This window comes from Psammomys obesus, unplaced genomic scaffold (genome assembly GCF_907164565.1).
Source record: "Psammomys obesus unplaced genomic scaffold, mPsaObe1.curated_primary_1811, whole genome shotgun sequence".
Classification (NCBI taxonomy): Eukaryota; Metazoa; Chordata; class Mammalia; order Rodentia; family Muridae; genus Psammomys; species Psammomys obesus.
Window position 1 is genome coordinate 1663586 of NW_026592509.1, and position 17164 is coordinate 1680749.

General features: G+C 49.7%; 1 protein-coding gene across 1 annotated transcript; it reads right to left on the reverse strand.

The window, feature by feature from the left end:
- Window positions 1-85: 85 nt before the first annotated feature.
- Tsks (testis specific serine kinase substrate) lies at window positions 86-13607 on the reverse strand. Its single transcript, XM_055613445.1, has 11 exons — window positions 13438-13607; window positions 12926-13148; window positions 6459-6554; window positions 6192-6275; window positions 5388-5498; window positions 4666-4952; window positions 3797-3991; window positions 3055-3228; window positions 1496-1631; window positions 380-504; window positions 86-242 (listed from the first exon to the last, which is right to left on the reverse strand). The coding sequence occupies exons 1-11, from the start codon at window positions 13605-13607 to the stop codon at window positions 86-88; spliced, it is 1758 nt and encodes a 585-aa protein (XP_055469420.1).
- Between the last annotated feature and the right edge of the window lie 3557 nt (window positions 13608-17164).

Genomic DNA, 17164 nt, shown 5'->3' on the forward strand with positions numbered 1-17164 from the left:
AGGATCCCATCTCTTGTCCACACCTGATGACTACACTTTTGGATGCCAACTCAGAGTCAGAATTCATGCCAGCATGAGAGGCCATTTATTGTTCAGAGCCTGGGCTCCCATGTTTAGGGGGAGCCCCTCCATTGCTTCCTCCCCCCATTGCCCCTGTGGACCCCTCAAGTGGCAGGTGGCTGAGCTGGTCGTGAAGGGAGCACATCTTCAAATGCATATAGTCCAAAGTGGCCACCTTCTCCCTGCAATGACAGCCAGCCAGGCATAAGCACAGGGGAGACCCAGCTGGGGCTAGAGTGGGTGAGGGGCAGGAGGAGGAGCCAGGCCCCATCCAGAGATCTCACCCTCCTCCCATGCCCTCCGCCTCCTCCGTCCTCACTCCGGCTTCATCTTGTCCGTCAGCAGTAGGTTCTTGGCCCGAAGGGCTTCGTCTTGGGCCAGCCGAAGGGTGGAGCTCAGGGCCTCTGCCCTGACGTGTTTGGCCAAGGCCTGGCGCTCCAGCTCCTGGGGAGAGGAGTGTACTAGGCGCCGCTGGGCTTACTGGACTGGGCTGGGGGTGGAGGGGGACCTGGGTCGCGGAGGGCAATGGGCAGGGTCCCACACACCACCCAAACTAACCCATCAGGCCTGGCCTTGAGTTGGGAACTGCCCAGGTATCCCACAATTCACTGGTCTCCCCAATTGCATCTGGTGAATGTTCCCTGGTGCACCGGCCTGTGTCCCGGCAAGCTGAGTCCCATTTGAAGCATTCACTATCCCCTAATGCCTTTGTCCTATTCTGTGTGAACCCCCACATCTCATGGTGGCCTTCTCACCCTCATAATTCTCAAGACCCTACATCTGTGATGCCAGCCTCTGTCAGAGTGGTCCCTAGTGTTACAGGTGTTCTCTATCCCACAATTCACCAGGCCTCCTGGGACTGAAGCTCACTACCATTCAAATCCCATCATTCTAAGGCCAAATCCTATCATACACTAACCTCCATATCCCACAATGCACTAAGCCATCAGCTCCCATCTATCCTGCTGCTAACTATAATTTATATCCCAGCATCCTGTAGCCCAATCTCACACACTGGCTCTCTATGTCCAACAATATATCAGGCCTCAAGTCCCAACAACTGTAGAGCTGTGGCTTGTGACAGTGGGTCCCCAGTCTGGCATTAAGGGTCCCTCTGAGTCCAGTGACCTTCCTGAGAGGCTACAGAAAATCAGGCCCATGTCCATGAGCTATAGAGAAGAATCTGCCCATGATATCCAAGCCCCAGTGTCTTATTGTGCTTTGGGCCAGAGCCTGTCACCGCAGGTTGCAGGGTGACTGGGCTGTAATTCAGCAGTCACCAACTCTTCTGCCTGCCTGCACAGAGGCAAGCCTTGCTGCTCCACACAGGCCTCCCCTTCCTGCCACAGGCCAGCAGGACTCCCTAGCCGGGGCTCCCCACACCCTGCCAAACCCAAAAGTAACGTGGGTCATGGCAGCCCATGGTGCCTGGTACCAGAATCTTCTTGTGTAGCCTCTGGCAGCTGGGGCAGGCAGGAGCCAGGCCTTTCTGCTTCACCTCATCCACCAGCGGTGTCAGCGCGCGTTCCAGCAGCTGCTGCAGGGACTCCGTGGACAGCTGCTGCCCCTGGCTGTAAGGGGTGGTGGCCAGATGGATGAGGCCCTGGATCAGGCTCCATCTGGCTATTTTTTATTTTTTGTTGAGACAGGGTTTCTCTGTGTAGCCCTGGCTGTCCTGGAACTCACTCTGTAGACCAGCCTGACCTGGAACTCACAGAGATCCACCTGCTTCTGCCTCCAGACTGCTGGGGTTAAAGGCGTGAACAAACCACCAAAGCTGGCCCTGTTTCTTTAGTCGCTTCAGAAAACCATACTACCAGACATTCTAGGCAGTGTACAATTAAACTTGATCCTGTGTTGTAACTGGAAACCCACTTCTTGCTCTTTCCACACATAGCAAGTTCTCTTTTTGTGTGTGCATGTGTGGGGGTCAAAGGTTGATGAATGTCTCCAAGTTATGTTTATTTAATTTTTAAGATTTATTATCTATAGTGTTCTGCCTGCATGTGTGCCTGTATGCCAGACGGGGGCACCAGCTCTCACTATAGATGGTTGTGAGCCACCATGTGTTTCCTGGGAATTGGACTCAGGACCTCTGGAAGGGCAGCCAGTGCTCTTGACTGGGAGCCGTCTCTCCAGCCCTCCCCACATTATTTTAACTAATTATTGTATGAGTGTGTATGTGTGAGAGAATGTGGGTGAGCAAGTGTGGGGTTAGAGGACAGCCATTGGGAGTGGAGTCTCTCCACTCACAGTAAGATACAGAGGTTGTCAGAACAAACATTATCCACTGAGCCACCTTTTAACCCTACTTCTTTTCTTCTTTGTTTGTTTGTTTGTTTTTTTTTTGTAGACTAGGCTGGCCTCAAATGCACAGCAATAAACCTGCATCTGCCGCCAGTGCTGGGATTAAAGGCATGCGCAATCATGTCAGGCCTTACCTGTTGTTCTTCTTTTTAAAGATTTATTTGTTTATATATATGTTGTATTGTCTGCATACCAGAAGAGGGCACCAGATCCCATGGGACTACAATTATAGATGGTTGCAAGCCAAAATGTGGGTGCTGGGAACTGAACTGAGGACCTCTTGGAAAAGCAGCCAGTGCTCTTAATTACTCTCTAGCTCTCCACCTTATTTTCAAAGACAGGGCCTCTGGAGTTCCTAGATTCAGGCACACTGGTGGGGTACAGGGATCCTCCTGTCTGCTGGCAAGGCAAACACTTTCCTCACTGAGCTATCCCTCTGTGCCCCTGGCATCATGTGGTGGAGCACCCACCCTCACGGCAGCCCAACCTTCCTACAGTGTGCTGGAAATGCGTCAAGTCTCAATCTTTGCTTTCCACAAAAAGCCAACTTGTACTACATGGAAAGGATAGAAAAGTTGTTCCCACAATGCAACAGGACTCTCTGCGACCCACAGAAACACATCTCTCACAATGACAATATCCTATCCTATGTGTGACCCACAATGCAGGGGTTACCCCTTCCCATACCTGGCGCAGCGGGCACAGGGGCCTTGGACAGAACGATCCAAGTTCAAGACATGGTCGGGCCCCCTTCGGGAGTTCTGAAGTTGCCGGCCCAGCTCCTCCAGAATCGGTTTCACTGGGCCCAGCGCCTCCAATTCAGTCCTCAGCGAAGCCACAGACACTGCTGACCTCTCCACCCTGAGATGGGAGAGCGACCAGTGGGGGTAACTTGCAACCTCCAATGTTAGCCCAGCACCAGGAGTCCACCTTTCAATACAATGTATCTGCCTGTCCCCTGCTGAGATGTCTCTGTCCATCTACACTGGACAGAAGCCAGGGCTTCTACTAGGCAAACATGCTTATTCCTTACTGGTGGGTCCCAAGCAGGGACTCTACCTCAAAGCCACGCTCTCAATAGCAGGGTTATTTTAGTTTTGTTGTTTTTGTTTTGTTTTTGAGACAGGGTTTCTCTGTGTAGCCCTGGCTGTCCTAGAATCACTTTGTGGACCAGGCTGGCCTCGAACACACAGAGATCCACCTGCCTCTGCCTCCTGAGTGCTGGAATTACAGGTGTGTGCCAGCACCCCCGGTTTAGCAGGGTTATTTGAGACATGGGCTCTACCACTGAGCCACACCTCCAACCCCTCGATGGGGATTCTAGGCAAGTGCTAGCTCTTGGTCAATCTTTTTCCCTCAAGGATCCACCCTCGGATGGGTTCCACTTTCCATGGACCCCATGTCCCCTCCAGCACCCGCTGAGCCTTACATCGTGCACAGCTCATCTGCCCGTCCTCGAAGCTCCTGCAAGCCCCGGGCCGACTGTGCTTGTTCCCGCTGTGCTCGCTCCCACTGGCCCAGGAAGCCATCCAGCCGGCCTCCCAGGCCTCCGAGCAAACGCAGAGCTTCCTGCACCGCCCCCTCCTCCTGATGCCACCGGGCTGCCAGGGAGGACACCTCCCTCCTGCGAAAAGCAGAGGGAAGAAAGGGTTGGGTATAGATTTGACCATGCGTGTCACCTCGCCCCAGATAGATCACCAAATTGTTTTCTTTTCCTCTTTCTTTCTTTTTTTCTTTTTTCTTTTTTTTTTTTTTTTTTTATTTTTTTAAGACGGGGTCTGTAGCCAGATGGTGGTGGCACACGCCTTTAAACCCAGCACTTGGGAAGCAGAGGCAGGCGATCTCTGAGTTCAATGTTAGCCTGGTCTGCAGAGCAAGTTCCAGGACAGCCAGGGCTACAAAGAGAAACAAAGAAGACAGAGTCTATGTAGCCCTGGTTGTACTGGACCGCTCTCTGTAGACAGGGCTGGCATCAAACCTAGATGTCCTCCAACCTCTGCCCCGCAGGGCACCACCATATGCTCTGCCCTTTTCCCTTTCCGGTGTGTGCTAGGTTAGTTAGCCCTGCACCACTTGACGTAACCACCCGAATCCTCACCCAGGCTCTCTTTCTGCTCCTACTCACCTAGCCCTAAGTCTGCCCCCTGCCCCCCCCCCCCCGCCCCCCATACATCAAACTCCCAAGTCTGGGGTCCACTCTGTCCCGCCCACCCCACCTCTAACAAACCCACCCACACAGCCTCCAAGCTTGGTTCCACCTGGGGCCTGGTCCACCCACCTCCTGCAGCCCCCGCCCACCTCAGCTCCTCCAGGCCGGTGGACACCTTCTGCAACTCCTGCTCGCTCAACGAGAGTCCTTCCCCTGTGCGGAGCGCTAAGCCCCAGGCACTGGAGGCCAGGCCCCTCGGCCGCGGGGGTTCCTCGGGGCTACCGGGGGGCCCAGAACAGCCCTGAAGGGGAGCGGCAGGGCCCAGGCCATGCCGGGAAAGGCCGGCCTCCAGCTTTTGCTCCAGTTCCTGCAGCTCGGCCTCCTGCCTCCTAGGCGTCTCATCCTGGAGTTGCTGCTGGAGGTATCTTAGCTTCTCCTGGGCAAGGGAGGACAACGATTCAGGGTATCCAGCCCCTTGCCACCCGCAGCTAACTGCACCCCAGGGGTCCCGAGACTGCAAAGGAGTGTGGAAAGAGGACAGTGGGAACCCCCGCTTGTCATTAGGAGGAGCGATAACCTTTACTCTAAAGCCCGCTATGGCTGCAGCCAGCCTTCCACCCCTTCTCCTGTCTTGCCTGCCTCTTAGGGACCAGCACAAGTTTTCCTGGCCTTTTGTTATCAAGTGAGCTGGCAGATCTTCATCCTAGACCTGGCCCACTCAGGCATTTTAGGCTACACCCTTACACAACACTAAGCTTCCTCAGGCTGCACTCCTCACTGGAGGCTCTGGAGGCTTCACACCCTGCCCTCCCCAGCTCCTCCAAACCCCATCCTTAGACTCCACCCAAACGCCTAACGCACAGCCTCATACCTCCAGCAAGGCCGAGTTCTGCTTCAGGACATTGGTTTTGATTTCAGCGTCTTCCACTGACCGGGTCACTTTGCGGCAGTTCTCCTGGGTCAGAACATCGGGGCGGGGGCCCTGCCTTCCCATTCCGGTTCTGCCCCCACCTTCAGCCCCGTTTTTTGCATAGCACCTGCCCCGTGTAGGACGCACCCCCTTCCCAGCCAGGCTTCCTTCCTAGCCCCCCCCCCCGTGCTACCCTCTTCAACCAGCCCCTTCTCCTGAGCTCCTTTTGCTTTACATTTTCAAATTTAAAAGATTAAAAAAAAAAAAAAAATCTTATGATGAGCCTGGTGGTGGGTGGAGGCGGCGATGGTGGCCCATGCCTTTAATCCCAGCACTTGGGAGGCAGAGGCAGGCAGATCTCTGAGGTCGAGGCCAGCCTGGCCTACAGAGTGAGTTCCAGGACAGCCAGGACTACACTGAGAAACCCTGTCCTGAGAAACATTTTTTCTTCTTATACATATAAGTATTTGTTGTGTGTATGTATGTAGATACATATGTGTGCAACAATGCATGCAGTGCCCATGAAAGCCACGAAAGGGACGTTTTTGGTAGCCGTGAGAGGGTCTCACGTACCCTGGCCTCCAACTCATTGTGTAGAGCCTTGAACGGTTAAGTGCTGTGGTCACAGGTGTGTGCTACCACACCCAGCCCAATCCCATACGAGGCCTGAATCTGGGACTTCATGCTAGGATGAGCGGTAACTGCCCTCGTGGTCGTGGTCCCTCCTCTCGACTCCTCCCCACCCATCCCTCCACAGCGGCTCACCTTCAGCTGGCTGCAGTATCCCTCCAACTCTTCAGCCTCCTGCCGCCTTCTCTCCAGATTCTCGCTCAGCACAGAGCACTCGCTCTTGACCGTGGAAGGGAGGTGGGATTACACAGGGGCAGGGGGGGAAGCTTACACAGGGAGCAGGGTCTTAGCCTCCTGAGGGCTGGGCATGCACAAAGGGGAAAGGTGGCTACAGGCCGGGAACTTAGTTCTGGAGGAAGAGGCCACAACAGGGGCACAGGGCTCCTCAAGTGTCTGTCATACCTGTAATGTCTGAACGTGCTGATTAACTCGAGTGGTCTTTTCCTTCAAGCTGGTAATGGAGTCTTTGGCACGTACCAATCCACTGTTGACCCCACTCTGGTTAAGAATGAGAGGCTTGTATAGTTCAACACCAAGAAAATTCTAGAACTAGCAGGCTGTGTTTTTCAGCCTGGTTTTGCTCTGGATGGGTATGTGGCTTTCAGTAAAGGGTGGGTTCAGTTTTCTTGTTTGGTAAAGTTAGAAATAAACTAATACTCTTTTCAGTGTGCTGGGAAAAGAGGTGGGCAAATGCCTAGAATTCCCCAACTGGAGGTGAGGGTGTGGCTCAGTGGCACAGCCTCTGCCTAGAATCCCCACAAGAGGGGCTGGAGTGTAGCTCAGTGGTAGAGTACTTGCAGGCATGCGAAAGATCCTGGGTTCCAGCCACAAATGTGTGCCCATAAAAACCCTCCTCTTTTCTGTCTCCCTACTCTCTGGAGCATAAAATTGACAATCATCTTGGATCATCAGATAGAAACCATGAGATCTGTCTCAATATGTAGTTCTGGCTGGCCTCGAACTCACCGAGGTAGCCTGCCTTTGCCTCCGGAGGGCGAGGATTAAAGCCATCACCTCTGGCTTACCCTGCTCAATTTTCGGTTGAGGCAGCAGCTTGTGCCCTGTGCAAACTGCTCTTTTCTGTCCTTTTTGCTACAGCAGTCAAACTCGTTATGCAACAACTGCCATTTACATTCTTAGCTCTCAGTTAGCTAGAGCTCCCTTGCAGCTGGCTGGGAGCACGTGCCAGGCTTGCCAATGTGGATGAGTGAGCACAGTGAGAACGCAGAGTGATGTACTGCAAGGGCAGGCCTGGCCTCTACCGCCTTCCTTTCTCAGCTTCAGCTTGCTTTCCTTGCCCTCCTTGTCTCTGATCTTTATTTTTACTTTACTTTCTTTCTCTTTTTTATTGTATTTTTCTAAAGGAACCTGACTCTCTAGCCTAGGCTATGTACTCATTAAATAGCCCAAATTGACCTTACAATAGAACTCACAGAGATCCACCTGCCTCTGCCTCCCAGCTGCTGGGATTAAAGGTGCACACCACCATGCCAGGCCCCTGACTCAGCTTCTTATGTATTAGGATTACTGGCAAGAGCCTTGGCACCCAGCTCTCTTTTTGAGTCTTAGCCCAGCAGTGGTTAAATCCAGCGCTTGGGAGGCAGAGGGTAGGTAGCTGGATCTCTGAGTTGGAGCCAGAGTGGTCTACAGAGTAAGTTCCAGGACAGCTAGGGCTACATAACTGGCCTGTCTTGAAAAACCAAAACCAATACAAAAATTATGATAATTAAAAACAAGTTTCCTTGACTGTAAAATGAAGAAAGTACATTTCTTTTGTGATTGCTATGAGGATATAAATATTGTAATTAAGGTTCTGTCAGTGGGGCTAGAGGGATAGCTCAGAGGTTAAGACCATTGGGTGCTTTTCCAGAGATCCTGAGTTCAATTCCCAGCAACCCCTTGGTAGCTACAACCATCTATAATGAGATCTGGTGCTCTCTTCTGGCCTGCAGGCACACTTGCAGGCAGAACACTGTATATGTAATTAAAAAAAAAAAATTAAGTGTTGTGAGTGGCTGGGCATGTGGCACACACCTTTAACCCCAGCCAGCACTCAGGAGAGCAGAGGCAGGTGGATCTCTGTGAACTAGAGGCTAGCCTGGTCTACATAGTGAGTTCCAGGCAGCCAAGAGCTACAGAGTGAGAACTTATCTTGGCTTAATTTTTTGTTGTTTTGAGGCAGGGTTTCTCTGTGTAATCCTGGCTGTCCTGGATCTTGCTCTGTAGACCAGGCTGGCCTTGAACTCAGAGATCTGCCTGCCTCTGCCTTCTGAGTGCTGTGATCAAAGGCATGTGACACCACCACCTACTGTGCGAATTTATCTTAAGAAAATAAAAATTAAAAAAAATAAAAATAAAAAAAAGAAAATAAAAATAATGTCAGCAAAATGGTAAAATTCCTCACTATAATAAAAATAATGAAATAAACCAGAAACAGGTGGAGTCACTCTCTGACACTCTGGAAATTCAGGATGCAATGGGCCAGGTATGGTGGCACACTCCAGTTGTCTTAGCACCTGAGGTAGGTGATGCTCTGAGGATTGCTGGCGGCCATGTCGGCCATGTCATGAGCCTCTATGTATGGAGAAGCCCATATGGCCAGGAGCCTAGAGGCCAGAAAGGAGTTGAGGCACCCACATGGGCAATGTCTGGGTAGGGCATCTTCCAACCCTAGTCAAGCCATCAAAGAATGCAGCTGTGTCCAAACTGTTGACCTCGCACTGATCCTGTCCTACGAATACGGCTGTGAGCACAATATCGGCCTCATCTCAGCAGAGGCCGACCAGCCCCACTGAAAAGGTGACTATATCCTGTGTCCCTGGAGGTAATGTCTACAGCAATGTGATCCTAGCAGGTGACTAAGTCCTTGAGGAAATGCCGACCAATTCTCATCCCATTACAGGACTATGGCCTCAGACACAGACACAGAATTAACCTATCCTGACCTCTTCAGAGGACCATAGCTCTGACAGAAGGGTTGACTGGTCCCTTATCCCAGCCATGTGCCTGAAACTTCCATATTAACCAATCAAAGATGGGCTGTCTTAAGTATCAGGACTTGAGACTGATACTCCAACCAAGGACCATGCGTCAAGATAACCTAGAACCCCTGCACAGATGTAGCTCATGGCAGCTCAGTATCCAAGTGGGTTCCCTAGTAAGGGAGACATGAACTCAGTGGCTGGCTCTTTGATCACTTCCCCCTGAGGGGGGAGCAGCTTTACCTGGCCACAGAGGAAGACTTATCAGTGGACTTAGAGAGGGGCATCAGAGGAGACGAGGGAGGAAGGGTGGAATTGGGAGGGAATGATGGAGGGGATTACAGCTAGGATACAAAGTGAATAAACTGTAATTAATAGAAAAAATAAAAATAATAAAGTATCAGGACTCATTTCAAAGCATTAGATAACTAATATGCAAAACGTCTTTCTGAACGGAAGACTCAGTAGGCTACCTAGGGGGAAATGTTTTGGGGGACATAGAGCATTCATCCTGGATCAGCTCATTTCACTTCCTGTGTGATCTCAGGGAGGCCATCTTAGCCATACCAAAGTATCCCTACCTGTGTAATATATGTGTGACTAATGGCCACCATCACAGGATGACTAGCCTAAATAGCATGGGTCAATACTTGGGAAGGGGTATTCTGGATCCTTGGAGGAGAGAGAGGATGAGAGACTGGCATGCCAAAGGCTTACAGACAGGTGAGGGAGCCTGTCTTGGGACATGTTCTGTACAACTCCTGGCATCATGATTCCCTGCCTGGAGCCTGCCTCAGTTTCCCTTCCCGTAAGATGGGGAATAAGGAGATAAGGAATAAGTTAATGAGCAATGTCAGTCAGCATGGCGGTGGAGGCAGCAGGATCAAGAGTCCAAAGAGACAGGGGCCTAACAGAGTCTGGGAAAGAAGGACAGGACTGTCTTCCTGGATACTGAAGCCAACCTGGGATGCATGAGGCCCTGTCTGAAAAAAATTTCAAGGGGCCAAAATACAACGTTGGGAATGGTGGCACAAGCCTGTCAGCCCAGTACTTAGGAAGCTGAGGAAAGGGGTCATGTGCATGCCAGGCCAGACTGGGCTATAAAGATTTCTACCCCGAAATCAAATGATGAAGATGGCATAATGTGTCCATGGAGGAGTGAGGAGCCACCACAGAACGGGGAATGAGTGTCAGTGTGTCCTTAGAAGGAGAGACCCTGATGGTCACTGCTGTCACTCACCTGCTGGCTACCCAAGAGCGCCAGTCCCTCCTGACAGCACCTCTGCCTGCTGGGAAGCCGTGACTGGACGCTGACAGTGACCTGCCAGCCAGCACTAGCCTTACCTCCTCTGGCCTCCCTGCCTTCTCTCTCCCCTGCACATACCAGCCTCCTGCTCTAGAGGAGTCTCAGGGAAGAAAGAAGTTTTCTTTGGCATCCAACTCAGCAGCCTTCTAATTTAGCCTCTAGCCTCTGGTTCTTTTTTTTTTTTTTAATATTTTATTTATTTATTATTTATACAGTATTCAGCCTTTATGTGTGCCTGCATGCCAGAAGAGGGCCCCGGATCTCATTATAGATGGTTGTGAGCTGGGAATTAAACTCAGGACCTTTGGAAGCACAGCCAGTGTTCCTATTGTTTGAGCCATTTCTCCAGCTCATAGCCTCTGGTTCTTATAAGCACTCCACAGCCTTGTGATCTTAGGAAGGACTCTGCCTTCTATTCCTCCATTATTTCCTTCATCTTTAAACTGGATTATACAAACTCCCTTATAGATGCTCTAAAAAGAGGAAGTGACATCACAGGATATAGCACACAACAAGATAACAGTAAATGGAAAGAGAGCCAATCTACCAAGTAGCTTCTCCCTCTCCACTGAATCCACAATGGCTCCTTATGGCCCTTGAGACCATATCTATGTTTTGCAGCCTGTGTGGGCAGTGTCCTGCTCTCTATCCAGCCCAAATCTCCCACTACAGTCCTTCCTTTTCCACACTCTTTTCAGCCCCTGTCTCTTTGCACATGCTGTTCTTGGTGGCCGCAATGCTTTTCCACATGGAAAATTCCTTACTTCAGCTTCAAGGTCTACCCTGTGTGTTCTCTTTTCTGTGCTACTTTGACGACTCTTCCTCAGGGTGTCCAGTGTCCTGTACTATCCCAGCCAGTGTAGCTTAGCACGAGTCCTCTGCCATGACTCTTTAAGCTGCTTCTGCTACTTCCAAGCGGTGAGACCTTGCTTATGCTACTTAACCTCTCTGGGCCTCCATATCTTCACTAACAGAGAAATGAGGCTAAATACTGCCAGAAATAACTACTACTGGTTATTTGGGGCTGTTGGCTGGCTGCCACACAAAGGCTTGGACATGAGTGAGGGGACTTCCTTCTCTGGAGACGGGTCCAGTTCTGTCTTGGATTCTGCTATTTCCTACTCCTTTATTGGAGTGATATATACATATTCCTCACAGTGGAGACATGTCCTCTACCCTCTGAGACTCACAGAGCATGATTAAATTTCTGTCAGATTCTACCTTAGGTTGGTTGGTTTGTTTTAAGGCAAGGTCTGTGTAGCCCAGGCTGGCCTTGAAGTCACAGAGATCAGCCTGCTTTTGCCTCCTAAGTGCTGAGATCAAAGACATGAGACACCACGCCTAGCATTTATATTTTTTTCTACATTTATTTGGTTCTCTCTGCCGTGTGGGTTTCTGGGATTGATCTTAGGCTGTCAGGTTTGGAAGCACCCACTGAGACATCACACAGATCCTCAGTGTTTAATATCTCAGATAATGACATCTTCTTGTCCTGGTTGCTGTCATATGATGAACTCCCAATCTCCCAGGTCAGACTGTGCCCCAAACCCAGGCAAGACAGGCTGAGGCTTTTGGACTCTAGATAGATCAGGACTATGGGCCCTATTCACTGAGGCAGAAGCAATAGAAAACAGTTCTGGGGTGATGAGATTGCTTATTGGGTACAGATGACCTGAGTCTGATCCCCAGACCCATTCAATGAACGGAAGCTTCTAAGTTGTCCTCTGATTTCCTCATGTGTACTGTAGCACACTCATGCCCCCACAGACATAATGAATGTAATAATAATAATAAAAAGAATAGAGGCTGGAGAAGAAGCTTAGCATTAAGAGTGTTGGCTATTTTTGCAGAGGACCTAGGTTCCATTCCCAGAATCCACATAGCAGCTCAAAATCATCTGGAACTCCAGTTTCAGGGACATCTGACACCCTCTTCTGGCCTCCTTGGGCAGCAGACACATACATGCAGGCAGAACACTCATAAAATAAACATATATTTTTTAAATTCCAGCACAGGCCGGGCAGTGGTGGCACACGCCTTTAATCCCAGTACTTAGGAGGCAGGGGGAGGTGGGTCTCTGAGTTCGAGGCCAGCCTGGTCTACAGAACAATTTCTAGGACAGCAGGTGCTGCACAGAGGAACCCTGTCTCAAAAAACAAGAGAGGGGTTGGGGCGACTCAGGCAAGCTGGCTCAGCAGGCAAAGGGTAAAGGCAATTGCTACCAAGCCTGAGGACCTGAGTTCTGTCCTTGGGTTCCACATCATGGAAAGAGAGAAGGCCCCACCTCAAGTTATCTCTTACCTCCACAAGTACACTGGGGGACATGCCCCTCCCCAGCCACCCTATAACTCAGTGTATTCTTTGTTGCTTAGGGTGATACCCAGGGCCTTGCTTGCACTTGCTGGCCAAGTGCTCCACCACTGAGCTGTACTCCTACCCCCAGGACTCTTCCGGACACCGCCACTGGGGCCCATCTTCTGGTCCCAGTGACTAGAACGTCTCATTCTAAACTAGCCCAGCCCCCTCCTTAGATCTACCACCTCCATTGAGTAGACTCTGGCCTCCCCATAGCAGCTACTCACCAGAAGCTCTGTGATGTCAGGATCCTCTGGGGCCCAGGGTGTTGTAGGGGAAGCAGGGGGCCCTGGCAGTGCCAGTGGAGCACTGTCCTCTGTGGTTGAATCTGTGCCCGACGAGTCGGGCTCCATGGCAGCCAGGTTGAGTAAGGACACGTTGGTGCAGGCTGAGGACCGCTTGAGGTTCAGGCACCAGTGCATCGGCTCGTGGGACATCCGGGGTTCCACCCTGCAGGTGACCCAGGAGATGGTGGGGAGGGTGGGCCTTCTGGACACAGCACCTGGCCTCAGATGCCGCTAACCTTCCTTCACCTACCATTTCCCTGCCCGTTCTGGTTCCTGCTCCGCCCCCACTGCCTGCTCTCTTCCCATTGCTTCTCTCTTTTCCGGAATCTCCCTTCCACATACTGCCTTTGTACCGCCCTCTTCCTCACCCCTCCTTGCCCTCCAGCACCCATGCTTTCCTGTAGGCAGTGCTGGGCACTAGGCTTGTCACCAACAGGGCGCAGGAAACCCACCCGTGGAAGGACACGGCCTTCTTCTTCTTCGTTATCCCCTTGGCAGGGCTGGTCACCCCCCCGGGAGCCTCAGGGACCAGCTGGGCGCGGCTTTCGACACCCGCAGGTGGGTCCCCCGCTTCGTGGATCTCTTTGGATTGCCAGATTGTCTTCACCACCACGCTTGCCATGGCGCGGGGGGCCTGCTCCCAGGGGGAGACTCACCATCTACTCTGCCTGCCCCCCCGCTGGCGCTCAGGCTCCCCTAGCTCCTGGCCTGGGTCACAAAGGGCCCAACCACTGGGTCACAGAGAGGGGCATGGGAGAGAAGAGGTGCTGGCTCAGGATGCCCCCTGGAGACCTCAGTGGACTCTTCTGCCCTGGGTTCTGGTTGTACAGCTCCCTCATTCCAGTTCAGAGCACATGGATGGCCTGGTCCCTAACCCTGCAGTCAGCTCTGGGATCCAGTCGCAGGTCATCTATCTTGCTTCATGCCTTGCCTGGGATCTGAGAGACATTACAGAATCATTTCCAAGCCCTTCCCTGGAGTTAGTGTTCTGTGGGGATCTGGTAGGCAGAGTTGAGAAGAAAGACACTCAAACAAAAGATCCCAGCATTGGAAGTGCCACAGGGAAAGTGAGAGAAACCATGGCATATGCCACAACTTCTCAACATGTACTTTGGGATTTAGGCTTCATACTGTGTGTGAATTTTGCCTGTTAAAAAAAGAATCTAAAGCCAGACGAGGTGGCGCAGGCTTAATAATTCCAGCACTCAGGGAGGCAGAGGCAGGTGGATCTCTATGAGTTTGAGGCCATTCTACAGAGAAAGTTTCAGGACAGCAAGGGCTACACAGAGAAACCCTGCCCCTCACCTTAAAATATTTATTTATTTATTTATTTATTTATTTATTTATTTATTTATTTATTTATTATTTATACAGCATTCTGCCTGCATGTGTGCCTACACACCAGAAGAGGGCACCAGATCTCCTTATAGATGGTTATGAGCCACCATGTGGTTGCTAGGAATAGAATTCAGGACCTTTGTAAGAGCAGCCAGTGCTCTTAACCTCTGAGCCATATTTCTAGCCCCCTCACCCCCAAAGAATGAATTCTATTGGCTGATAAATAGAGCTCAGGGCTAGGGACTAGAGGAAGAATCTGTGATAAGCATAAGGATAGATTCTATTTGTTGTTGTTGGTTGTTTTGTTTTGTTTGAGACATGGTTTCCCTGTGTAGACCTGGCTGTCCTGGACTCACTTTGTAGACCAGGTTGGCCTTGAACTCACAGTGAACTGCCTGCCTCTGCCTCCCAGAGTGTGGGGAGTACAGGTGAGCACCGCCACTCCCAGGTGATAGATTCTGTTTGTGGAGGATGCAGAGAACATGGCCTCTTCTATAGGGATGTATTCTATTCAATGAGAGACAAAGCTCAAGAGATTGGGGATTCTGTTGGCATAATGTTTTTGTGGACTGTGTAGTTTACCCTTGTTCATTCATGCTGAATTTTCTACCCCACTATCTTGTTTAATCTGGATATTGCATTCTTTTGTTTATTCTAAATATCTCCTGCCTCGACTTTGTGTAAACATGCCCCACCATTTTTTCTCTGAATTGTCAATAAAAAGCCAACCAGCCAACGCTGAGCAATACTGGAGAATAGGGTGGGACATCCTGGCCCAGGGAGGGGAGAAAAAGGGGAGGGCAGCGGGAGGTGGAGCCAAAAGGAGAGTACTTGTGAAGACCAGAAGAACCGAACTGGCCTTAGGATATGATCAAAAAGCAAGTGCAATGTGGGAAATCTGAATGGGAGGAACCTATACTAGCTTGGAGGTTTAGGATAGAGTATTATTGTGCTGCGTTGTGCTCTAGGCCAATTAAATAAATCCTAGTCTCTTTGTGTGGTTATTTGGGTATACAGCTGGTTAGGGAGCAACTGCTGCTTTACTAAAATAGAAATCAATATTAAACATTAATAATCATTAATGGACTTCATGTTATCCACACCCTTAATATTCATATTTAATTATTTAAAAAGTTCTGTATGGAAACTTCAAACTAACACTCTCCAGGATCAAAGTCAATACAGTGAGGGGAGTAGAGACAGGTTCAAATACAGCCACGGCCTAATCTAGTTCTCTGGGGCTTGAAAGGACAGCTGCTCTCCAGAGCGCGTAGCTCCGAGAAACTTGCCCAAAGCAAGTAAGACAGGGCATAGCTCCAGACCCAGGCGGAAAGCAGGCAGAAGAAACAGCCAGCTGGCTAACGGGGAACCAGGCAGTTTGCTCTGGCCTGGGAAATTTTCAAAGGAGGAGTCAAATACTAACTGCTTGGAAAACTCCTGCTGTGCGGTTACCTAGCAACTGACATTCTCAGAGCCTGAGGGCTTGGGGCTTGTAAGCAGAACTCCAGCAGAGAGGAAAAAACTCAAAGAAAACTTAGAAGCTGTTTAAACTGCTCGCTCTGGCCAAAAGCTTACCTAAAGGGAAAAAGCCTGCTTGCTAGACCCGAACTAAAGGGACTCTTCGTCGTCGGACACCTGCTAACCTTAGGAGCCAACACTTCATAACTTCCCAGAGCAGGAGGAAGGGTCAGAATGTCCAAGTTACAGGTGTGGGGGCGGAAGAACGCCGCTTCTTCGTGAGCCAAACAGCAGAGCACAGGAAGCAAAGATCAGACACAAGCACAGAACGGAGCTTTTGATCAGGTAAACTGTTTAAAAAATTACAAAGGGAACTGAATATAAAACATCATATATAGACACGAACACATTAAGATTGGTCGTCTTAAAGAAATAAAGAATATAATAAAGCATATAAGATGGGAGAGACAATAAAACAGACTTCTTGGAGCTTGTTCTAAGAAATAAAAGAGAGATCAGAAAGTTATGATTATTATTATATTCATGATCCTTAATTTTACTTTAGTAATTGGGTTAGCCTTTTCTGTCTTCTTAAAGCAAGAGGTTTAGAGAAGAGGCTAGAACAACATAAAGAAAAAAAAAAAAACAAAATTTGGAAGCAAGGCATAAAACAAGATATCCAAGAACTTATAGAACATAATAAACAACAGAGAGATAGATCCGAAATATGGGCACAGACCTTAAGAGAAGAGCTTAGGATATTAAGTAAGGAAAAAGCACAGGCAGAGAAAAAGATAAAAATAAAGCCAACCAAAAATTGTTAAGAAACGTTACCTCATCCAGTTAGTATACAACAAAAACCAGCAGATGATGATCAGCCACAAGGTTATCAAAAATTTGAATGGCAACCCGTGGAAGTGTTGAATTTGAGAAAATTTAAGGAAAATGTCATTAATTTTGGGATGCATTCCCAGTTTGTAAAACAAATACTGACTTGTTCAATTACAGTAATCACAAAAGACTGGGGGGATATGGCAAAGGTAATGTTAGAACCTGGGCCATTTTACAGTGGCTTTCATGGTGGAGAGAAGAGGATGGAGAGATAGCACAGAGAAATAGAGTCAGGGTGTCAATATTTCTATGGATCAGCTACTTGGTGATGGTTAATATGCTGAGATAGAGATACAAGCCATATAGAATGAAGAAACTTTAGCATTATGCCGCATAACAGCCTTAAATACCTGGGACAGGGTTGAGGAAACAGGAAAACAAAACAAAACAAAAAACTTAAGGCATTCTCTCAAGTCATGAAAGGTCCAAAAGAAAATTTTACTGACTTTTGCAAAGATTGACCTCAGCTGGTATATCAGATCCACTAGCTAA